This window comes from Corythoichthys intestinalis, chromosome 8 (genome assembly GCF_030265065.1).
Source record: "Corythoichthys intestinalis isolate RoL2023-P3 chromosome 8, ASM3026506v1, whole genome shotgun sequence".
NCBI classification, from domain to species: domain Eukaryota; kingdom Metazoa; phylum Chordata; class Actinopteri; order Syngnathiformes; family Syngnathidae; genus Corythoichthys; species Corythoichthys intestinalis.
Window position 1 is genome coordinate 3399936 of NC_080402.1, and position 25085 is coordinate 3425020.

Genomic DNA, 25085 nt, shown 5'->3' on the forward strand with positions numbered 1-25085 from the left:
AGTTATGTCATATTGACTGTTGCCTCTAGAGGGCAGTGTTTCCACTCAAATCAATAAAACTAAAAGCAAACATTTTTAAAACAACTCGAGTTAATCAATTAATCATTGCAACACTAAAATGAGGATCAATGTACAAAAAAATAACAATTGGCTAACTTACAGAGTAAAAGTCCGCTAGCTTAAATGCTATTAAATGCTAACTTTTTTTTTCTACAATGCTCTTAACAAACCCATATTCCCACAAAAACGACTTAATATACCTTTAAATTATGAATGTATATATAAATTAGCTAAAAAAAAACTTCATTTATGTTGGTCTTAACAGGGAGCAGCTATATTCAGCCATGTGAAATGAGTTACGTCATATTCACTGTCGCCACTAGAGGGCAGTGTACCCAGCCAAATCAATAAAACTAAATGCAAACACTTTCAAAACAAACCATTACCACGCGACTTTAATCAAACGAACACTCGATGCAGCAAAATTTAATTCGAAACTTCTTTGTAATCAAATTACTCAAGTTAATCGATTAATCGTTGCAGAATTAGAATGAGGATCTAAGTACAACAAAAGAACAATTGGTTAACCTATTAGCTTAAATGCAATAAAATCCAAACGTTTTTTAATGGTTCAAACACATATTCCCACAAAAAAAAAAAAAAAAACGGCCAAAAATACATATAAACGTAATTACGACGGCAATAAAAAACATTACTTCAAACAAAAACTTAGCTTATGTTGGTCTTAACAGGGTGCAGATGGATTCAGCCATGTGGAATGAATTAAGTCATATTCACTGTTGCCACCAGAGGCCAGTGTACCCACCCAAAACAATAAAACTAAATGCAAACACTTTCAAAACAAACCATTACAACGCCACCTATAAATTAAATTATGAATGTCTTAAAAAAAACATTAGTTCAAACAAAAACTTAGCTTATCTTGGTCTTAACAGGGAGCAGCCGGATTCAGCCGTGTGAAATGAGTTATGTCATATTCACTGTTGCCACGAGAGGGATGTGTATCCACCCAAATCAATAAAACTAAATGCAAACACTTTTATAACAAACCATGACAACGCCACTTTAATTAAACGAATGCTGTAAGCAGCTAAATTGAATTCGATTACTCGAGTTAATCGATTAATCGTCGCAGCACTAATTTAAATACAGCTTTTCGCGAGAAGCTGAGCTCAACAAAATCACTTCAGCGATTGTGACAACTTCCCAGCAATGGTTAAGAGCTGCTTGACTCACGTTTGGTGGCGTTGATGAGGTTCTTGCCATCTTTGTAGAGCTCCTTAATGAACCTGTTGGTCTTATCCAGCTCTGCTTCGTGAGCCTTGATTTTCTCCCTGAAGCAGGGGCTGTCCAGATAGCATTCGCTGAATTCCAGCGGGTGCAGTCCCATGTCTCCGTTTGCTCCTTGACTTCTTTTGCAAGGGGAAAAACCGTGTCAATTTGGGATAATTAAAAAAATAAATTAAAACTGAAGGGTCAAATCACTGGCGGGCAGCATTACTACTTAGCTAACGTGGGTTAGCATGGTTCTCTAGTTATTTGTGGGTCTACACTTGTCAAATTTGAAGGGCAAAAAGGAGCTAGAGAACGCGAACCGAGGTGGTGTTCAAAAGCGAGCTGCAGGTCCACGTAAAGGCGGTTGTCAGAAAGCTGCCGCGTTCATGTTTTCTTTCTCTCATCAAAATGCACCCCACCTAGCAAAGTGACAGATTGAGAAACTCTGCTGACATCTGCGTGCGTGTAGGGGAAACTTCTGACAAAGAGTACTTGGCGCTGTCAAGTAATTCAACTAACTACTTCCGCTTTTGCATGGCGAATTTATTACACTTCAAGTCAGAAAAGACGATTTTCAGACTACAATACACAAAAAAATACATATAAACATACTACATACAAAGATAAAGTCTAATTTTTAAGTTTTTACATTAATTTAGTCTTTCGATTAGCCTTCTTTTGAGTTAACTAGCGTATGCGACTTCTTGATAGTATTATAGTGAACGGTCTTGGTGTAGTACAAAAGCTTTAGGGTACCAAATCCGTCCCGCAGGTTGTACAGATATCATTTCTTTACAACTAGATACCCCGCTAGACGAGTATGTCAAAATGTATGTTTAAAAATAATTATTTATTTTTTTCAGAATTCTGCTTGAATCATAGCCACGTTAACACGGTTTTTTGTAAATCACACTTTTTGTAAATCCATCAAGAAGTTAGCGAGTTGCGCGTATTTTAAGAGGGAAATCACTAACCTGAACGCTGACTCTGATATAAGATGGCCGCTGATTACCTACGCTTGTGAGTACACCTCTATCCATCTAACCAAATCTATCTGTATGTATTTTTAGTGGGTGTTTCAAACTTTTTTTACGCTTTTAGATATTATTCATATATAGTTTATAAACTTTTTGTTTGTTTTTCTCTGTCATGGCCATTTGTGGCTTATTGAATCTAATACAAACAGGTATTTTTTAAAAAAATACCCAAGAAGAAATTTGTTTGCGGTCGTGTTCAACACCCGAGCTCATTTACCGAAAGGACCTGCTAGCCAACAATGCTATTAGCTTCGACAGTGTCTGAGTTTAGGGAAAACCTTACGTATCGGTGATTTTTCTTCTGCTATGCTGACTCCAAGATGCCTACTTGAAGAAGAAAAGCCCCACCAAGGCGTGCCGCTAAAGAAATATTTTGACGTTGAGCGTGATTGAATCGTCACAGCAAAAGCATCATTTTTTACAACGACAACAATTACCTCATTGCAGACAACATCACCGCTTTGATCTACATCCTTGCACGGCAAGTCAAAATATCTCGGTGACGTGTATGAGATGCATTTATTTGCCCTTGACAGGGATTCTTTTAGGCAATGAGGAATGCCAGTTTTGCAGTATGTGTGTCCATTTTGTGTCATGATACTGATGGATGCGTTCACAAAATTAACTTAAACATTAATATTAAAAAGTAACCCCTTTGTTTTTCTATTTACTCGTCCATGACAATATTCAAAATGCCACATTTGTTATATATATATATTTTTTTTAAATATAAATCCTGCACCTCACAAATAACTATGGGTGTGACAATATATCGAAAAAGTGATATATCGACACACTTTATAGCCCGAAAGGTTATCGGTACGCCCCCACCAAAAATCAATTTATTGTTTTAAAAAGGTGTCACTGTTTAAAAATAAATAAATAAATAAATAGAATGTTGGTTCTTGAATAAAATAGTATCTCAAAGGGCTGTCAAACGATTAAAATGTTTAATCGCGTTAATTACAGCTTAAAAAATTAATTAATCGTAATTCAAACCATCTATAAAATATGCCATATTTTTCTGTAAATTATTGTTGGAATGGAAAGATAAGACACAAGACTGATATATACATTCAACATATGGTACATAAGTACTGTATTTGTTTATTATAACAATAAATCAACAAGATGGCATTAACATTATTAACATTCTGTTAAAGCGATCCATGGATAGAAAGACTTGTAGTTCTTAAAAGATAAATGTTAGTTCAAGTTATAGAAATGTTATATTAAAACCCCTCTTAGTGTGTTCGTTTTAATAAAATTTGTAAAATTTTCAATCAAAAAATAAACTAGTAGCCTGCCATTGTTTATGTCAATTATCACACAATGCTCATGGTGCTTAAACCCATAAAATCAGTCGGACCAAAGCGCCAGCAGAGGGCGACAAAACAACAAAAAACACAACAAGTTGGTGTAGACCCTACTCACATGACGTCACAACCACGCCTCCGCGCCATGTTGTCCGTCTACTTGTCGTGTATATGCATTACCGCTACGTAAATTCATCCTATTATGGCGTGTTTTTCTGCTCGTTAACATTAATAATCAAAATGGTGAAGGCGTGTGTGGCGGTTGGTTGCAATAACAGAGAAGATAGACGGAGAGACTTGACGTTCTACCGTATTCCGAGAGACCCGGAGAGGAGAGCGAGATGGACTTCTGCAATTCGACGAGAAAACTGGGCTCCAAACGATTACCACGGATTATGTAGTAGTCATTTTATATCTGGTAAGATGCATTTAATATATATTTAGAGGGTTTTGGGCTGACAACAACAATTAAGATCATTGCGAGGCTAATCGCCGACAACATACAGTTTCAAATTCAAGATGCTTATTTCTTCCACCATCATTACATTTTGAATAATATTTAGCTGGTGCCAAGTGAAAGAAGCTGGCCTCGTCTACGGATCATCAGTTAAACAGGTGTGTCCAAACCTTTTGCAAAGGGGGCCAGATTTAGTGTGGTAAAAATGCGGGGGGCTACCTTGGCAGATTTACATAGAACAATATATTTAAACAAAAGTTAGCAAGCCCTTCTGTGTGTCACATTTGCTTTATTTTTTTTTTTAATTCATAATTTCAACAGTCTCGTCTTTGTGGCGTTCTCTTTCGACACTCGGGCTCTTGCGAAACTGCGGTCAAGCCACCCTCCACTCGTTAAAATGAAGGCAAGCTAGCCGCCCCTCATTTTGTACATGTCAGCGTGTCTTGTTATTATCGCGTCACATCAAACTCTTTGAAAACAGCGACTGTCTCTTTGCAAATGAAGCAGACACAGTTGTTGCGTGTTTTATTGAAGAAATAGTCCAATATCCACCTATCCTTGAAGCGTCGACCATCGCAGTCAACTTTTTATTATTTTTTTATTTTTTTATTGTCGCCATTTTAGAAATCACACAGGGTAATGTTGCTTAGAGTGCTGCTCTAAATGTTTTTCAGTTTCGTGAGAATAGGCCGAGTTTCTGTGGAAAAGAAAGTTGTAGATATAAGGGTAGCAGATGTCAGGCAGAGAGGGCGAAGACAGCGGGTGGAAAAATATCGATTTAGGCATCAAATATGGATCTGGCGAATGGATAGACTGAAGCTTTTCCACATAACGCCTTTTATGCAATGCAGCCAATGAGTTTACCGCGTCTGAAAGCACTGGGGCTTCCATGAATTGCTCTATAAACTGAACGACTAATTGAAACCATTGAGAATAGGGCTAAACAGAGACGGACAATATGGCGGCCGGATACAGCGACACGTCATTCTGTTACGTCGGTGAGTAGGGTCTCTTGCACTGTGCTGTCATTTTAATCTTTTTGCGCAGGGCATGAGCGTTAATTGCGTCAAATATTTTAACGTGATTAATTTAAAAAATTAATTACCGCCCGTTAACGCGATAATTTTGACAGCCCTAGTATCTACGTCAGCATGTTCAGTTTATTTTGACTGGATTGGACGTCTCGCGCCGTGAATGGCACTCAAACATTTTCTAACTAGTAGATAGATTAATCTGCTACCAAAATAACTAGGGATGTCCTATGCCCTAACCCTAACCCTAACCCTACAACATCCAGAAACTTTAGAAACTCCGGCTGGATCTCATCCACCCCGGGGGCTTACCACCGAGGAGCTTTTTAACCACTTCAACCCCAGAGATAGGAGGACACATCTTGGAGTCCCCAGGCTTTGCTTCCTAATATGAAGGCGTGTCGTTGGAGTTGAAGTCTTCAAAGTATTTGTAATTGAGGTTAAATTTGATGTTCAGTGCTTTATTTATTTAATATGATTCGATATGATCTAAATAATGGGTGCGAGAAAAGTATTAATTTTCAGTTGAAATGGCATTAAAAAAGGTCTTAAAAGTCTTGAATTTAGATTTATCAATCCTGGGGGGACCCTGCTTGTAGTCAGGTGCGCCTTATAGTCCGAAAATTACAGTATATCTTTGACTCCTTAACATCAACTCAACACTTGTGTAACCTTGACTTTTTTTTTCTTCAGGGTATGCCTAATGCCAGCGCAAGGCCAAAACACAGTGGCAGGAGATCTCACAGACGACACCGAGAGGACCCGGCTCGGAACCAACTGGTGTCCAGCTCCCTGGAAAGCGCCCAGCAGTGCCTCTTCAATCAGGACTATGGGCCCGCATTCGTGCACTATCTCCTCGTCCTTAACCTGGCACCCGAGTTCAAGGACTTTGCCAAGGTAAATCGGCCAAAGCTTTTCAGAAAAAATTGTCACGATACCAAAATTCAGATTTTTTTTTTCTAACTGCAGGAGTCCTTCCGCTTCACACTCTTTAAATGGGCCGAAGAACTGGACTCGGCCGGCCGCATTCAGGACCTTTTCGGCTGCTACGAGCAAGCCCTGGAGCTCTTTCCCGCAGACGAGGTCATTCTGAACAGCGTGGGCGAGCACCTCTTCAGGTATTCTCCGCCAAAATGATATAAAATGATGATGAGGATCTTATTTTGCCAATATCGTGAAATGTTGGGCAGTAAATCTACAAGCTTGTAGACCTAATGCACTTACTGGTCAAAGTTTGTACATCAGCTATGCTTAATGTAACCTCTAGAGGTCTCCAAACAAGCATGCTTGGTAGAGGAGAAATGATTCGCCAATTTGAATCGGTGGTGGATCTGTGTTGTTTATGATTCAAGTACAACAATCTGTGAATGTTGGCTTATTAACAATACCGCCGCTGATCAAATTGCACTTGGATTGAGTTTGCGAATTCACCTCATATCAGACAGTCAGAAATAATAGCAAGTCATTAAATCAAATTTCATTGAAACTCAGGGTTTTTAAACTAAAATTATTCACCTAACAAACTAAATAGCAAAACCAGCAAGCATTGAAACAACTAGAACAGTAACTGAAGAAATAATTACAACAGAACATGAACTTTGAACGCTACGTTTTACAATTTCCATCCATCCATCCTTTCTCCCGTGTATCCGAGGGTGGGTCGCGGGGGCAGCAGCTTCAGCAGGGAAGCCCAGACTTCTCTCTCCCCAGCCACTTCATCCAGCTCTTCATGGGGGATCCCAAGAGGTTCCCAGGCCAATTGGGAGACAGTCTCCCCAGCGTGTCCTGGGTCAGCCCCGCGGCCTCCTCCAGTGGGACGTGCCCCGGAGGCATCCTAATCAGGTGCCCAAGCCACCTCATCTGGCTCCTCTCAATGCGGAGGGGCACCGGCTCCACTCCGAGCCCCTCCTGGATGACCGAGCTTCTCACCTTATGTCTAAGGGAGAGCCCAGACAGCCTAGGGAGGAAACTCATTTCGGCTGCTTGTACCTGGGATCTTGTCACGATCGAACGCCTATTCCAAGTCCACAAACCACTTGTAGACTGGTTAGACGAACTCTCATGACCCCCCCGAGAACCCTGCTGAGGGTATAGGGCTGATCCACTGTTCTGCGGCCCGGACGAAAACAATACTGCACATCATGAATCTGAGATTCGACTTCCCGACGGACGTTCCTTATCCAGTACCCCTGAGTAGACCTTCCCAGGGAGACTGAGGAGTGTGATCCCCCTATAACTGGAACACACCTTCCAGCCCCCTTTTTAAAAAGAGGGACCACCAGTCTGCCAATCCAGAGGCACTGTCCCCGATGTCCACGCGATGTTGCATAGGTGTGTCAACCAAGACAACCCCACAACATCCAGAACCTTTAGAAACTCTGGCTGGATCCCATCCACCCCCGGGGCCTTGCCACCGAGGAGCGTACTAACCACCTCAGTGACTTCAACCCCAGAGATAGGAGGACCCACCTCAGAGTCCCGAGGCTCTGCTTCCTCATGGGAAGGCTAGTCGGTGGAGTTGAGGAAGTCTTCAAAGTATCCGGCCTACTGACTCACAACATCCCAGATCGGGGTCAGCAGCGCCCCATCCATGCTGTACACAGTGTAGGTGGTGCAGTGCTTTCCTATCCTGAGACGCCGGATGGTGGACCAGAATTTCTTTGAAGCCGTCTGGAAGTCGTTCTCCATGGCCACACCGAACTCCTCCTATGCCCAGGTTTTTTGTCTCAGTGACCACAAAAGCCGCATGCCGCTTGGCCAGCCGGTACCTATCAGCTGCCACTGGAGTCCCGCGGGCCAAAAAGGCGCCTTAGGACTCAGGGTTCAAGGATTGCCGCATCGACAGGCCGCCTCAACAATAGAGGCGCGAAACATGGTTCGGACTCAATGTCTGCCATCTCTCCCTGGACATGGCTCTGCCGGGGATGGGAGTTGAAACTCCTCCGGACAGGGGACTCTGCCAGGCGTTCCCAGCAAACCCTCACAAAACGTTTGGGTCTGCCTGGCCGGACCGGTATCTTCCCCCACCATCGGAGCCAACTGACCACCAGGTGACACCCAAGTGTCCAAGACGTAATGCCGCAAGTCCGATGACACAACTAGCAAGTCAATCATTGAACTGCAGCCTAGAGTGTCCTGGTGCCAAGTGCACAAATGGACACCCTCATGCTTGAACATGATGTTCATCATCGACAATCCACTACGGGCGCAGAAGTCCAACAATAGTACACCGCTAGGATTTTGATTGAGGGGGCTGTTCTTCCCAAACACGCCCCTCCAGGTCGCACTACATTACCCACGTGAGCATTGAAGTCCCCTAGCACACAGGTGTCAAACCGATTCCAGAAAGGGCCAAGTGGGTGCTGGATTTTGTTCCAACCGATACCGTGCAGAGAGTTTAACCAATGAATTTCCTTCTGTAACAAGCAGCACCTGACAAAGTTTAACTGATTACTCATGTTAAAGATCTGATTGGTGAAAAGGTGTCCTCTTCATTGGTTGGAAAGCAAACCTGCACCCACTTGGCCCTTTCTGGAATCGGTTTAACACCTGTGCCCTAGCAGAACGAGGGAGTCCCCAGAAGTAGCACTCTCCAGCACCTTCTCCAAGGACTCCAAAAAGGTGAGTACTCTAAACTGCTGTTTGGTGCATAAGCACAAACAACAGTTAGGACCCGTACCGCCACCCTAATGCGGAGGAAGGCTACCCTCTCGTTTACTGGGTTGAACCCCAATGTACAGTTGGCGAGTTGGGGAGGGGGAGGCAATGAGTTTGCCAACACCTGCTGTTTGCCTCTCACCATGGGCAACTCCAGAGTGGAATAGGGTCCAACCCCCCTCGAGAGGACTGGTACCGAAGCTCGAGCCATGTGTGGAGGTTATCCAGACTACATCAAGTCGGAACTTCTCAACCTCACGCACTAGCTCGGGCTACTTCCTGACCAGAGAGGTGACATTCCACGTCCCAAGAGCCAGCTTCTGCAGCCGGGGATCGGACCGCCAAGTACCCCTCTTTTGGCTGCCACCCAACAGCCTGTGCACCCGACCTCCTTGGACCCTCTAACAGGAGGTGAGCCCATGGGAAGGAGAACGCAAGTTACCTCGTCAGGCTGTGCCCGGCCGGACCCCATGGGTGCAGGCCCGGCCACTAGGCGCTCACCATCGTGCCCCACCACCAGGCCTGGCTCCAGAGAGGGGCCCCGGTGACCCGCGTCTGGGTGAGGGAAAACTGAGTTTAGTATTGGTGCTCATCATAGAAGGTCTTTTGAAAGGATATTTTACATTATTATTTACATATTTGGCTATGCAGCCGATTGGGTCAAAGCTTCATGGTGTTTCACTTGCTGCATGGTGCCATTAAGTGGTCTTGAAACTAAACCCTTCCATCATATTAACAGTCTGTATCTTTAATTGACTCAGAATGGGCTTCCGAGATGAAGCGGCGGGCCATTTTTTCAAAGCCCTGAAGCTGAAGCCGGACTACGCGGAAGCCAGGGAGAACTTCTACCGTGTGGCCAACTGGCTGGTGGAGCGCTGGCACTTCCTCATGCTCAACGACCACGGGCGCAATCGCAAGTATCAGCAGGCCATCCAAAAGGCGGTGCGTGACGGATGCGCCACCGTACTGGACATAGGTACCGGCACTGGGATCCTTGGGTGAGATACGGACACTATATTTTGTCTCCAGGTGTGGCGCCATCTTTCCTGGTTGTTAACGTGATTCCATGACAATTTTCTCCATTGTTAGCATGTGCGCTAAGAAGGCGGGAGCTGCCGAGGTGTACGCCTGCGAGCTTTCCAAGACGATGTACGAGCTGGCTTGTGAGGTGGTGGCGGCCAACGGGATGGACGGCGGCATCAAGATCCTCCACAAGAAGTCTTTGGAAATGGAAGTGCCAACGGACATCCCACACAGGTACAAATGTGCATAGTGCCTATATATTCCCACAAAAAAACTGCTAAATAAACTCTAAATTACAAATGCATAAACAAACATACGTATTAGCTCAAACAAAAACCTTATGTTGGTTTTAACAGGCAGCAGCTGGATTCAGCCATGTTATACAAGCAGTGTTGTTAATCTTACTTTAAAAAAGTAATTAATTATAGTTACAAATTACTTCTCCCAAAAAGTAATTGCGTTAGTAACTCAGTTACCTGAATGTTAGAGTAATTAGTTACTTGGCAAAGTAACTGGTGAACATTTTCATGTTTTGTTTTTTTTTCCCTCAAAACATCCTCAAAAAAAAACTTATGTCACACTATGTGAAGTGTAAAAGGTTTTTGGGACAATTGGCCCTAGCCCAGTACTTCTCAAATAGTGGGGCGCGCCCCCCTGGGGAGGCGCAGAGCGATGCCAGGGGGGGCGCATGTGACCTCGGGGAACATGTTTTTTTTTTTTTTGCCGTACTGGAATAAAGTGTACTTGCACATCCACTCAGTAGGTGGCAGTGGCGCTCTTATTTTCAGAGTGCGCGCAGTATTTTTGAACTAAGGAAGAGCACTGAGCACACACAGACGAGAGATATGAAGAGCAGTGTGCCACCGCCGTTTTCGAAAGCCGTTTTCCGATCGGACTCACTCACGCAGCGACCCACTGTCTTGTCCGGTTCTCACGTCGCCGCCCGAGAAGTGCCGTTTTCGGCTTGGGATCGTCACGACGACCGCCCTCACCTACGGTTCTACCTCGGCCGCCGTGAATGCGCTTTTTTCGTGCCGTTTGCCTTTTAGCTCTGACTTTTAATACAGTGGGTGATGATGAAAGACCACTGTTTACTATGTCTAAAAATAATTATAGCAGACAGCCAGAAGCCAAATCAATTAAGAGGCCACTTAAAGACATTAGACCCCAATCTCATTGTTAAGCCGCTTGATTTTTTTTTGTGAAAACGTGCCGAATATTGCCAACAATCGTCCTGCATTGTCAGTGTTATATCAGTAAGCTAGTGAGCATTGTTAGCATGCTCATTGCAAAATAACTCCACACCATTGCAAAGGAGGTAAATACTGTGAGCAGCAAAAATAAGAACTGTCCTGTCCAAGGACACTTTTTTTTTTTTCTTTCATTCAGATTTGTTTTTTCAGTCAAATTTTTTGGCACATTGTCCTCATGAGTGAATGTTTCTAATCAATTTTAATTTGTTATTATTTACTGATTTTATGACATTTTATTTTTCTGTATCAAATGGTCAAAAATGTACCTTGAGTGTATTTTTTAGTTTGGCTGTGATTTTTTAAAAAAAATTCAGGCAAATTGACGCACGTCAAGTCTTCTCTGTTACAAACAAAACAATGTTAATAAAGTTATACTTTATTATAAGTTGATCTACGTTACTTTTTTTCTTTAATAGAAAAAAAGGACACAATGTTGGGCAGATGCGTATTTATAATAGTAATTTTATAGACAAATGATACTATTTACAGTGGCGGCAGAGAGTTTGGGGGGGCGCGAAACATTTACGTCTTCCTTGGAGGGGCGTGACAGAAAATAATTGAGAAGCACTGCCCTAGCCCAATTCTTTACCCTGATTTACCCTTTACCCTGAATCAACCGTTAAAAGTTGTTAAATTGCTCCCATTATTCCATTAGTTCCATTCTGTCTACTTTTGACATGTGGAAGTTTTAAAACTGTTTCATCATTTAAAGATAGATTCAAGTCAAGATTTTGCCGATTTAGGAGTATTTTAGATAAAAAGTTACTTAGGTTCGCTAGGAAAGTTCTCTACAACAGAGCCTTACTAAGAAGTGTACTGCTTTAAGATGGCGGCTGTTTACTAACGCATCTAGTTCCTATACTGTACATGTTGCTAACGCCCCCGTGTCTGTCATTTCGCCTCTAGTTCTCTATACTGTATATGTGATATCTACCATATCATGTGGGCGTAGTTTGTAGGCTATCGGCTACAGTCAGGTATTATTGGAGCCACCTAGCATTGCGTTTGCTTGGCGTCACAACTTTTTTGCCTCCTCCCCACTCCTGCTCTGCTCTGTCATCTCGGTGAGTCCGTCTCCCTCAGACTTTTATCGCGCCATTCAACACAATAGCAACGCATAGTAATGCACGCCTTTCCATCGTCAGTCACGGTAACGGCGTTGCCAAGATGAGAAAAGTAATTAATTAGATTACGTACTCACTACTGAAAAAAATAACGCCATTAGTAACGCCTTTATTAACAACACTGTATACGAGTTATGTCATTCACTGTTGCCACTAAAGAGCAGTGTATCCTTCCAAATCAATAAAACTAAATGCAACACTTTCAAAACCAATCATTCAAGCATTTTTTGAGTAATTAGAGGTTGATTTTCAATGAGTATTTATAAACAAAAACAGTTCAAACATGCCTTGTTGCCCATCTTTTTATTCCTGTCATCAAAGGATCACATTATGAAGTTTGTTCCAAAATTTTTACATTTCTCAAAGTCTCATAACCAGGTAAAGTTGTAGAATTTCAAATGCCAAATATAGAAAATCACAGACATTTTTTTTTTTACTGATAAACTGTAAATCTCAGTAAGGTTTCAAAAACTAATCATAAAAATTTAACATCTTAGCTTTGAAGTCATAAAGATGGAAGTCTATGTGAACACTTTCTCGTGTGATTTCTGCAAAGATGGCAGGGCAAAAGAAGACAAAAAGTTTTTTCTCAATATATTTGAGAGAAAAGGCATGTAATTTTGCCTCATTCAAATCTTAATATCTGAACATTTAAATATGTAAACTAAAGTGCAATCACATTTGTAAATGAATGGCTTCAGGTTTTTGAAATGTAAATAAAACAATCTATTGTGATAAAACAACAAAATTGCAATAACTGCATTGACCATCAAAGTGAAGTCTAACCGTAACTGTAGTCTTGAAACAAATCTGAATAAGGAAAAACATTGCAATAAAATAATGCAAACTGGTTCAACTTGAGAGTAGCTGAGATTTGTCATGACAGAACATCGCTTCAATGATATCTGGCGCCATCTAGCGTCGTGAATGGGTATAATGTTTAGACCGCGAATATAAACCGAGCCCCACTTTTTCAGTCCTATTTCAATGCAAAAAAAACCCACTGTCTCATATTCGGGCCAATGTAATTGTTTTTTACATGACTGTAAGTCATAGGTTAGCTAAACAATGGAAAACAGTGTGAATTATTGTTCTGAAAAATATCTATACAGTATATACATACATCTTTCCTTTCATTCTTCCCTCTAGATACCAAATTCTAACGATGTCCTCCATTTTGTTTGTATTTATTTGGCTCTGTCAGGGTGTCGCTGGTGGTGACGGAGACTGTAGACGCCGGCTTGTTCGGAGAAGGTATCATCGAGAGCCTCATCCATGCTTGGCACCACCTTCTACTGCCTCCGCGGGTAAATGAAAACAGCAGTCATGACGGGGTATGACAAGATAGAGATGGTTGTTTTATTGTTCATACAGAAGGGGGACTCCAGGGACTCCTCGGCGACCGGTCGCGTCATCCCTGCCGGCGCCACCGTTTACGCCATGGCTGTGGAATGCCTGGAGATCCGGCGGCATAACAAGTAAACAAAGTGGATTGTTAGTGTTGATCATCTGAACGATATGAATGAGCGTGCATTTTTTTGTGGAGACTCTGCGTGTCGGAGGTGGGCGGTCTGTCCATGGCGGCGGCCGAGCAGCTGCGTAGTCCGGTAAGCTGCAGCGCCGAAGCGGACGACTCCATGGAGCCGTATACCACCGAGCGACTCAGCAGGCTGCCCGGAGGATACGCGGCACTCACCGAGCCGCTTACCGTGCTCCGCATTGACTTTAACAACGTAGAGGTGAGCTGGGGTTTGGAAATAACGACACTGTTTAATCGATTAGGTTCAATAATTGTAGGTCTTCCAGTGTGATAGGAACGTACAGTAGTATGAATAAGTATCTGAACCTTTTGGAATTTCTCACATTTGTACATAAAATCACCATTAAATGTGATCTGATCTTTGTCAAAATCACACAGATGAAAAAACAGTGCCTGCTTTAACTAACCCTTTAATGCCAGCAATATGAAGCAATTATCAGAGAATCCCAAAATTTGAAAAATAAGGTCCTAATGAAACCTTTTTTTCAAATTTGTAAAAAGAAAAGTCAAAATGAATATGCGTAATAAGCGCTCAGATATCTATAACCATTGCTAAATCCTGTTTTTTTCATGGAACCTGCAGATGCATGTGTTGACTTGCATCCATTTTTTTTTTTTTTTTTTTCAAAAAATGTCAAAATTCTGAATTAGTCTCAAAATCATGAAATTTTAGGTGTATCAAATGTGATACATCTGGCAACATAGGGCTAAAACCACACATTTATAGGTTTTCATATTTTAATGAGGATAGCATGCAAACTAGTGCTGCAACGATTAACCGATTGACTCGAGTATTTGATTACAAAAAAAAAAGATTCGAATCAAATTTTGCGGCTTTGAGTATTCGTTTAATTAAAGTGGTGTTGTAATGGTTTGTTTTGAAAGTGTTTGCATTTAGCTTTATTGATTTGGGTGGATACACCGCCCTCTAGTCTGCCTCATTTCACATGGCTGAATCAAGCTGCTCCCTGTTAAGACCAACCTAAGGTAAGTTTTTGTTTGCGCTTCTTTTTTTTTAATGGATTCGTATTTTAGTTTATAGGTATATTTAGCTGTTTTTTTGTGGGAATATGTGTCTGAACCATTTGTTAAGAGCATTGTTACTGAAAAAAAAAATAAAAGTTTTTTTTTTTTATAGCATTTAAGCTAGCAGACTTTTGCAATGTAAGTTAGCCAATTGTTCTTTTGTTGTACATAGATCCTCATTTATTTATCTTTTTATACCGTTTGAGGCTCAGCTCAGGTATTTTAATTTTTTATGTTCCTGATCCGATTACTCAATTATTCGAACTAAATAGTTAATCGACTACTAAAATAATCGATACCTGCAGCCCTAATGCAAACAATGACAGAAGGGGGAAAATAAGTGAGCCCTCTACCTAAGGAGACTTAAAGAGCAAATGAAACCAATTTTTACCAAACAATTTAAGTCAGGTGTGTGCCCAATCACTGACGAGTGGTTGAAAGCTGCCCTGCCCACTATAAAACACACACCTGGTAAGAATTGTCTGGATGAGAAGCATTGTCAGATGTTTATCATGGCTTAGTCAAAAGAGTTGTCTGATGACCTCAGATCAAGGATTGTTGATTTGTATAAAGCTGGGAAAGGATACTAAACCATGTCTAAAAGTCTGGATGTTCATCAATCGACAGTTAGAGAAGTTGTCTACAAATGGAGAGAGTTTGGCAATGTTGCTTCTCTCCCAAGGAGTGGCCGTCCACCAAATATTACGCCAAGAGTTCAGCGCAGAATACTAAGAGAGGTAAAAAAGAACCCTAGAGTGTCTGTTCAAGACTTACAGAAATCACTGGCACAGTCCAATATCTGTAAAACTGAACTAAACTATGGCCAAGAATGGTGTTCATGGGAGGACTCCACGGAGGAAGAAGCCACTGCTGCCTTAAAAAAAAAAACATTGTTGCTCTTGTAATGTTCGCAAAAAGGCACTTGGACACTCCACAGAAGTTTTGGCAAAATATTTTGTGGACTGATGAAAGCAAAGTTGAATTGTTGGGGAATAACACATGAGGTCATATGTGGAGGAAAATGGAACAGCTCACCGACATCAACACCTCATCCCTACCGAGAAACATGGTGTAGAGAGCATCATGATTTGGGGCTGTTTTGCTCCCTCAGGGCCTGGACAACTTGCAATCATTAATGGAAGAATGAATTCAAAAGTTTTGCAGGAAAACCTGAGAGCGTCTGTCAGACAGTCGAAGCTAAAAAGAGGATGGATGCTGCAGCAAGACAAGGATCCAAAACACAGAAGTAAATCAATTTGAATCAGAATGGTTTCGTTCTGGAGTGGCCAAGTCAAAGTCCAGACTTGAACCCCATTGAGATGCTGTGGCATGACCTAAAAACAGTGATTCATGCCAGACAGCCCAGGAATCTTGACTGAACTACAACAGTTTTGTAGAGAAGAATGGGCCAAAATTAGTCCTGATCTTTGTGCCAGACTGATCTGCAGCTACAGGAAGCGTCTGGTTGAAGTTATTGCTGCCAAAGGGGGGCACAAAATATTAAATGTGATTGTTCACTTACTTATTTTTCCCCCTTCTGTCATTGTTTGCATACTATCCTCATTCAAATATGAACTCCTATAAATGTTTGGGTGATCTTAGTGAAAGCAGACTGTTTTTTTCATCTGTGTGATTTTGACATAGATCACATTTGATGGTGATTTTATGGGTTCAGATACATTTTCATACCATTGTAGGTTGTTCTCCGTAGCAGTGTTGTTTTTGGTAGCCATTTTAATTTTCGTCTTAGTTGCATTTTAATTATTTTGCGGCATTTCTCATCATATCCTCTTGGTTTTTGGTCATTTGCTTTTTCTTTTAAGGCATTTACACGTCACTTCCTGTTGATTTTGGTTTATGGAGCATTTCATGTCTTTTCCTGTTGATTTTTGCTTATTTACTTTCCTTTTGGGACATTTACGGGTCATTACCTGTTGATTGTGGGTTACTGGGGCATTACACGTAATTTCCTGTTCATTTTCGGTCACTTTCTTCTCCATTTGGGGCATTTACGCGTTACTTGCTGTTGATTGTGGGGCAATAACATTGCATATTCTCTCTTGCCAAGTTAAGAAAACAACAGCAGTGAGGGGAGCACATGTCACATGAGTGATATGACCCAAACACTGCTCTGATGAAAGCTAACTACACGTACAATGAAAAAAATGTCACACATTGTGAACGTGTGACTGAAACTATTACACTTTTTCACCTCCGTAGGAGTTGGAGGGTCTGAGCTCCAGGCCTGTGCAGCGGTTGCGGGTGCCGGTGGTGAGAGACGGCGAGCTGGATGCTCTAGCCGTCTGGTTTCAACTGCATTTGGACGAAGAGAGCAGCTTGTCCACGGGACCGCACGAGGACACTTGCTGGGAGCAGGCCATCTACCCAGAACATGCCAGCAAAGGTAAAATGGAAGCTTATTTTGAAATAACATCACTGATGTCAAAGGAGAGCCTTAATCTCAGATCAGTTGTGGTTTAAGGAACTCATACTTCTCTCAATAATAACAAACAATTAAACTTACTGATTTAATTGTAATCAATGGAGCCAATTTTATCTCTGAAGCATTTCCACATTTGATCAGATGGGAGCGCTGTCTTCCCGCCTAAAACAGAAGTGTCACGACGCTATTAGCGTCAGACGTGCCGCTCGTCATCCTCCAGACGGCAGCCGACTCGAGCGACTCCGTCCTCCGGGGAATCTGTCGACATCCGCGAACGTCAACTGCGTCCGCTCTTTTTTGTGCGGCGTGATCAGCCGTGACACTCTTTAGCAATCTCGCGTATCCCGTGAACAGATGTTATTCCTGAAGGAATAACCCCGCCCCTCTTTCTTTCAATCTCATCACAGTTCTTCCGCTTCCTCTCGTCCTGATCTCCGATTTCATTTCATTTACAATTCTATCATCAGCATGTGTCAGTCAACACTTGTGATAGATTACTTTGACTTTTCAGCATACCTCTTTTACTTTTTTTTTTTTTTTTTTTTTTAATTCTGTTGTTGTGTCTTAAACAGTGACTTTCTACAACTTTGATATGTCATTTTATATTCCCCCTCTAACATGTTTATACTTTTTCATCTCATTAGTACAGGTTTAAATGCTGGAGTCACTAATGGTGGAAAAACATGGAATCACAAAAATGTGCCATTTAAAAACACCTGTTTAGACTTTTTAGATCCACTCACCACCACAATACCACCACAACACATCATATCAAACAAATAACAACACAACACATCATACAACATTTATAAAACAACACATCATATAACACAACATCACCACTACAACACAAAAACACAACATATCATATAACACAAAACATCATATAACACAGCACATACAATACAACACACCATCTAACAAAACACGTAATCTAAAATTTTATTTCCACTGTATCATGTAACACAACACCACCACACCACCCACCACAACATAAAACTCCACCATAACTACAACACCATCACCACCACTACACAACACATCACATAACACAACAACACAACACCGTATAACACAAACATCATATAACACTACACGCAACACACCATACAGAACACAACACAACACATAACAAGACAGCACAACACATACCACATTATATAACAAAACAGACATAACATGTACATACAGAACACAACACATAACAAGACAGCACAACACATACCACATTATATAACACAACAGACATAACATGTACACATCATATAACACACAACACACCACATAATGCACAAAACATCATATAACACATATAACACATAAAAGATAATATAACACAAACACATCATACAACACAATACATACAACACAACACACATCATAAATCAACACATGGCAGATCTTATAACACATCATATATAACATAACTCAACAATACAGCACAACACATCATATAACAACACAAAATATAACATATAACAACACATAACACAACAGATATAACATGTTCAGATCAATAACGCACAACACACCACATAATGCATAACACATCATATAGAACATGTAACACATAAAACATCATACAACACATCACACAACACACCACACATCACACAACACATATAGAACACAACTCATAACAACACAGCACAACACATCATATAACAACACATCATATAACACACAACATGTATAACAACACATAACACAACAGACATAACATGTACACATCATATAACGCACAACACACAACATAATGCACAACACATCATATAACACATAAAACATCATATAACAAACAACACAATACACACAACACACATCACACAACACATCATACAACATATATAAAACAACACATATAACACACAAAACAACACTCAACACATAACACATCATATAACAAAACACAACACATCATTGTCGCGGGGTTCTTCCGGCTACTAAAAAAAAAACTGATGGCGTAGTCAGGAGAATACAGGTGTTGTGAGTTTTTAATAGGTTCGAACCTCAGCAAAAACAAAGTGCACCATTGGATTATATACAAAAAAGAAAAAGTATATAACTATTTACAGCAAAAATGTCAAAATCACAAAAAAAGGAAGAAAATACTATTTACAAAAAAATATGAGTGGATTTCCACAGCCACATCCAAACATATAAACTCAAGAAGCAAAAGTGGGCTTAAGCTCAGACAAAACTACCTTTCTGCTCTGGCATGGAGAAACCCACCTTGCACTTTTCTCTACCTGTAGAAAATGCCTCTTTTTATACCAATAGCTCCTCCCCTCAAGCGCACCTGCTCCCAAATTACGCAGGAAGTTTTCCCATTTAAGGGTCCCAAAACCTTCACGCCTGTTTGGCTCTCCTCACTTCCTCCTTGCCGGTGAGTTATAACTGATCAGAGTGAATGGATTGTTTGATTGTATGTGGAATGGGTTTATTTAACAATGTGTAGAGCGACGAGTGTGCACCCCCGATCGCGCTACCGATTGTGAGAGAATATTAGAAAGAAAAAAGTGTCCCGATTGTCCAAATAACGGCGTGAGTAATACCAAACGAGCGCCATGTGCGTGAGCGCAGCTGCTGCCTATTGTGTATGTGCGTGCGTGCGTGTATGCATGCGTGCGCACGCCATCAGTGACGGAACCGCTCCGTCACAATCATATAACATATATAACAAAACATACAGTAACACAACAGATATAAAATGTTCAGATCAATAACGCAAAACACACCAAATAATGCATAACACATCATATAACACATGTAACACATAAAACATAACACACAACACATCATACATCACACAACACACCATATAACACTACACTTCATATAAAACACGTGATATCACACAACATATGGAACACAACACAACGTATTATAAAACAGAACACATAATAAAACACAACACATAACACAACGCATTATATAACACAACACATCCTATGACATAGTACAGCAAAACACATCATATAACACAAAACATCATATAACATACAACACACATCACACAACACATCATACAACAGATATATAACAACACATATAACCCATAACACAACACATCATATAACATAACACAACACATCATATAACATTTATAACAACACATAACACAACAGATATAACATGTTCAGATCAATAACGCACAACACACCACATAATGCATAGCACATCATATAACACATGTAACACATAAAACATCATATAACACACAACACATCATACAACACATGGCAGATCTTATAACACAACACACCATAAAACACTACACTTCATATAAAACAACACATGTATATGTATGTATATGTAACACAACTCATCATATAACCACACAAGACATATACCACACAGCACATATAACATGTAACACATCATATAATGCACAACACACAATATGATGCACAACCCATCATAACCCCGTGTAAGACATATAACACATACACATCATATAACGCACAACACACAATATGATGCACAACCCATCATAACCCCGTGTAAGACATATAACACATACACATCATATAACACACATCGTATCATAACACACAGCACATCATAAAACAACAGACCAAACAACACAATAACACAAGATATTATATAACACAAAACATCCTATGACATAATGCAGGAAAACACAACACATAATATAACACACAACATATATAACATATAACGCACAACACGCCATATAATGCACAAAACATCATATAACACAAAAAACATATAACACAACACATGGCAGATCTTATAACACAATGCACTTCATATATAACAACACATCATACAACACACCATATATAACATAAAACACAACACATCATACAACACAACACACCATATAACACAACATATTTGATTTGATGACCTGCTATTACTTGACTATCCTTGGGAAGTTAGTTCAAGTCTGTTCTTCTGATATGTCCACATGAGCGCCACAAAATGGCTAAAGGCTACTCTTAGTAAGGTTAATGGGTCAGTAAAACGCTTTGACTAAAATATTTGTGGATTCACGGGGGTGCTGGTGCTTCTCTCAGCCGTCCATGGTCAGTAGGCGGGGCACGACCCGAACCGGTTACCAGCCAATCACAGGGCACAAGGAGACAAACAACCATTCACGCACACACTCATACCAATTTAGAGTGTTCAATCAGCTTACCATGCATGTTGTATTGCAAGATGTGTTTCATGCCTCCCAGCATGCAATGCGGCGCAGAGGATATAAAAGTGCCAATCATGTTATTAATATTTCATAGATTTTTTTTTTTTTTTAATTTAATGATTCTTGAACTGTAAACATTGTATCTCAGTAATGTTTTTAAAATGTTAAACTTGGTATAATTTCTGTTTCTGCTCAGGATTTGTGCTAAAAAGGGGCGACGAGCTTCTGGTGGACGTGTCGTGCCGGGACGCTTATCTTCGACTACGCAGCGTCGCCGTCCTGCGATCCGGTCGCGAACTCCGCCTGGACGCGTCCACGGACCCCCGCGACCCGGAAGCGGAGCTGTGCAGCGCCCTGGCGTCGCTCCAAACGCGCCCGGACGTCTGCGTGCTAGAGTGCTCGGAAATGGCGCTCTTGAACAATGGCGACTACCACCATAGTTTCGCCGCCGCCTTGTCCAAACTACTGACCCGGTTGAAGGCGGAACCAGAGCAGTCCTCGGACCCGCTGTACATTCTGGACGTGTCGGAGGGCTTCTCTCTGCTCTCCCTCATGGCGGCCAGCCACGGCGGCGTCAAAGCTTACAGTTCGGTAGAGAAGCGCAAGCAACAGGAGGTGTTGGAGCGGTTGGCGCGTGCTAACGGCGTGCCGGACGGCAGCTTGGAGTTCTGGCTCAATAACGGCGAGGACGAACAGGGGGCGCTGCAGAGACCCTCGCGGGAGAAGCTGTGGAGCGCCATTTTCCTCGACTGCGTGGAGACGTGCGGGCTCGTCCGGCAGAAGCTGATGGAGAAGGCGTCGCTAGCCAGGTCGGGACGGACATAGATGTCCAATCTGTTTAAATTGGGAGTCATTATTAATACGGATTGGATGTATTTCGCCTTCAATTGTGCTGAAACATAATAGTTCAATGCCAGCCATTTGAAAAGGATGGGAAATTTGCATTTTCATTTCTATAAGATATTAAGATTTCATAAAGGATATTTTGCATTTTCCTTGCTAACTCATGAAGGAATCTGACCTTTTAGCCAAATTGCCAGAATCACGCCAGCCGAACCGTCAGAACCATGCTAGCGCAATTCCAACAACCCAGGCTGGCGGAACTCAACAACCCAGCCAAAAGGCCAAACTCCGCGCATTCACCTTAGTCTAAACCCCTTGTACTGATTCTAGGGCTGCAGCTAGCGATTATTTTAGTAGTTGATTAATCGATGAACTAGTTAGTTCGAATAATCGAGTAATCAGATAAGGAACATAAAAAATTGAAATACCTGAGCTGAGCCTAAAACGGTATAATTTATTTTTTTTTAATGAGGATCTATGTACAACAAAAGAAGAAGTGGCTAACTCACATACCAAAAATCAGCTATCTTAACCCTTAAAGACCTGCAACATGAAGCAATTATCAGAGAATCCCAAAATTTGAAAAATAAGGTCCTAATGAAACCTTTTTTTTTTTAATTTGTAAAAAGAAATGTCAAAATGAATGTGTAATAAGCGCTCTAAAATCTATAAACCTAGCTAAATCCTGTTTTTTTTCTCTCTCATGGAATCTGCAGATGCATGTGTTTACTTGCATCCATCATTTTTTTTTCCAAAAAGAAATATAAAAATTCTGACTTACTCTCAAAATCATGAAATTTTAGGTATCAAATGTAATACATTTGGCAATGTAGGGTTAAATGCTATAAAATGCTGTAAACGCTAATTAAAAAAAAAAAAAAATGTTATGCAATGCTCTTAAGAAATGGTTCAGACACATATTCCCACAAACAATGGTGAAATATACCTAAAAACTATTTTACGAATGCATTAAAAAAACATTAGCTCAAACAAAAACTTAGCTTTTGTTGGTCTTAACAGGGAGCAGCGGGATCCAGCTATGTGAAATGAGTTACGTCATATTCACTGTCACCACTAGAGGGTGGTGTATCCACTCAAATCAATAAAACTAAATGCAAACACTTTCAAAATAACTCGAGTTCATCGATTAATCATTGCAGCACTAAAATGAGGACGCATGTACAACAAAAGAACAATTGGCTAACTTACATAGCAAAAGTCCGCTAACTTAAATGCTATAAAATGCTAACATTTTTTTTTTTACAATGCTCATGATAGCTTATGTTGGTCTTAACAGGGATCAGCTGGATTCAGCCACATGAAAAGAAGAGCGGGCAGTGTATCCACCCAAATCAACAAAACTAAATGCAAACACTTTCAACACAAACCATTACAACGCCACTTTAATTAAACGAATACTCAAAGTTCGAATCTTTTTTTTTTTCTAATTGAATACTCGAGTTGATCGATTAATTGTTGCAGCACTAACTGATTCCAATTTAAAAGCTGGAAAAAGGCTTCGAAACACTAGTTGACAGTTTTATTCTAGAGCTGCAGCTATCGATTATTTTAGTAGTCGATTAATCGATGAACTAGTTAGTTCGAATAATCGAGTAATCGGATAAACATTAAAAAAAATAAAATACCTGAGCTGAACGTCAAACGCTTTAAAAAAATAAAAATAAATAGGGATCTATGTACAATAAAAGAACAATTGGCTAACTTACATAGCAAAAGTCCACTAGCTTAAATGCTATAAAACGCTAACTTTTTTTTTTTTTTTAACAATGCTCTTAACAAATGGTTCGGACACATACTCCCACAAAAATTGGCTAAATATACCTCTAAATTAAATTACGAATGCATTAAAAAAAAAAAAAAAGGGGATCTATGTACAATAAAAGAACAATTGGCTAACTTGCATAGCAAAAATCCACTAGCTTAAATGCTATAAAACGCTAACTTTAAAAAAAAAAAAAAAAAAAATTTAACAATGCTCTTAACAAATGGTTCGGACACATACTCCCACAAAAATTGGATAAATATACCTCGAAATTAAATTACGAATGCATAAAAAAAAAAAAAAAAAACATTAGCTCAAACAAAAACCTAGCTTATGTTGGTTTTAACAGGGAGCAGCTGGATTTGGATTTGCCTCCAGTAAAATGAGGCAAACTAGAGGGCAGTGTATCCACCCAAATCAATAAAAGTAATGCAAACATTTTCAAAAACCAACCATTTCAATGCCACTTTAATTAAACGAATACTCGATGCGGCAAAATTTAATCCGATTCTTTTTTTCTAATTGAATACTTGATTTAAATCGATTAATCGTTGCAGCACTAGTTTATTCCAAGTCGGCTGAAATCCTACAGCACAGAGAGACCCAGGTGAGGAGGGAAACTGGATCCAGGGTCAGAATATCACAAGTCAACAAAAGATTCCCGAGAAAAATGACAACTATTAGTTAATTATTCAGCCTTCTAAAGGCTCTGGTGAGACGGGCTGTGGTCCGGATTCGAAGAAGGGACGTTGTTTAGGATTATTCTCTGTGTGGGTTGGGCCAGGCAACGAGAGTTGAAGATTTTGCCACCTCAGCACCATTTTAGTGCTGAGTGTCAACTTCTCAGTCGTGGGTTCCTCATTATCAGATGTTTCTTGTGGCAAGACAAGATGTCCCGCCATTTGTTCTGGACTGTCCAGAAGCAGACATGGGCTTGCAGATCAATCTTGCTCAGTCAGCTGCATGACGCGTGCGTTGGGCTTCCGTGGTCAGAAGGCGACCTGTATCTGTTCTGCCCTTGTCTGCCCGTTTCCTTGGCGCTGCAAATTCTAATCATTTTAAGTTCAACTGTTCATAATATCAAATAT

The 25085-nt window shown here is 40.7% G+C and overlaps 2 protein-coding genes across 3 annotated transcripts in view; one reads left to right on the forward strand and one right to left on the reverse strand.

Moving 5' to 3' along the window:
* The window catches only part of arhgap10 (Rho GTPase activating protein 10), a 138981-nt gene extending 137215 nt beyond the window's left edge, over positions 1 to 1766 (reverse strand). Inside the window, exons 1-2 of one of the 2 annotated variants that reach the window (XM_057843223.1) lie at positions 1617 to 1762; positions 1258 to 1430 (exon numbers count right to left, since the gene is read on the reverse strand). In XM_057843223.1, the coding sequence (XP_057699206.1) occupies positions 1258 to 1411 (154 nt within the window). In that variant the 5' untranslated portion in view covers positions 1412 to 1430; positions 1617 to 1762. Of the gene's footprint in view, positions 1 to 1257 lie in introns of both variants that reach the window. The other variant, XM_057843222.1, reaches the window with a different exon arrangement.
* Positions 1767 to 2365: 599 nt separating this feature from the next.
* Positions 2366 to 25085, forward strand: part of prmt9 (protein arginine methyltransferase 9) — a 28802-nt gene continuing 6082 nt past the window's right edge. Inside the window, exons 1-10 of the mRNA XM_057843615.1 lie at positions 2366 to 2814; positions 5831 to 6034; positions 6107 to 6255; positions 9556 to 9792; positions 9884 to 10051; positions 13399 to 13501; positions 13569 to 13672; positions 13741 to 13933; positions 16981 to 17164; positions 21568 to 22180. Of these exons, the coding sequence (XP_057699598.1) occupies positions 5834 to 6034; positions 6107 to 6255; positions 9556 to 9792; positions 9884 to 10051; positions 13399 to 13501; positions 13569 to 13672; positions 13741 to 13933; positions 16981 to 17164; positions 21568 to 22180 (1952 nt within the window). The 5' untranslated portion in view covers positions 2366 to 2814; positions 5831 to 5833. The remainder of the gene's footprint in view (positions 2815 to 5830; positions 6035 to 6106; positions 6256 to 9555; positions 9793 to 9883; positions 10052 to 13398; positions 13502 to 13568; positions 13673 to 13740; positions 13934 to 16980; positions 17165 to 21567; positions 22181 to 25085) is intronic.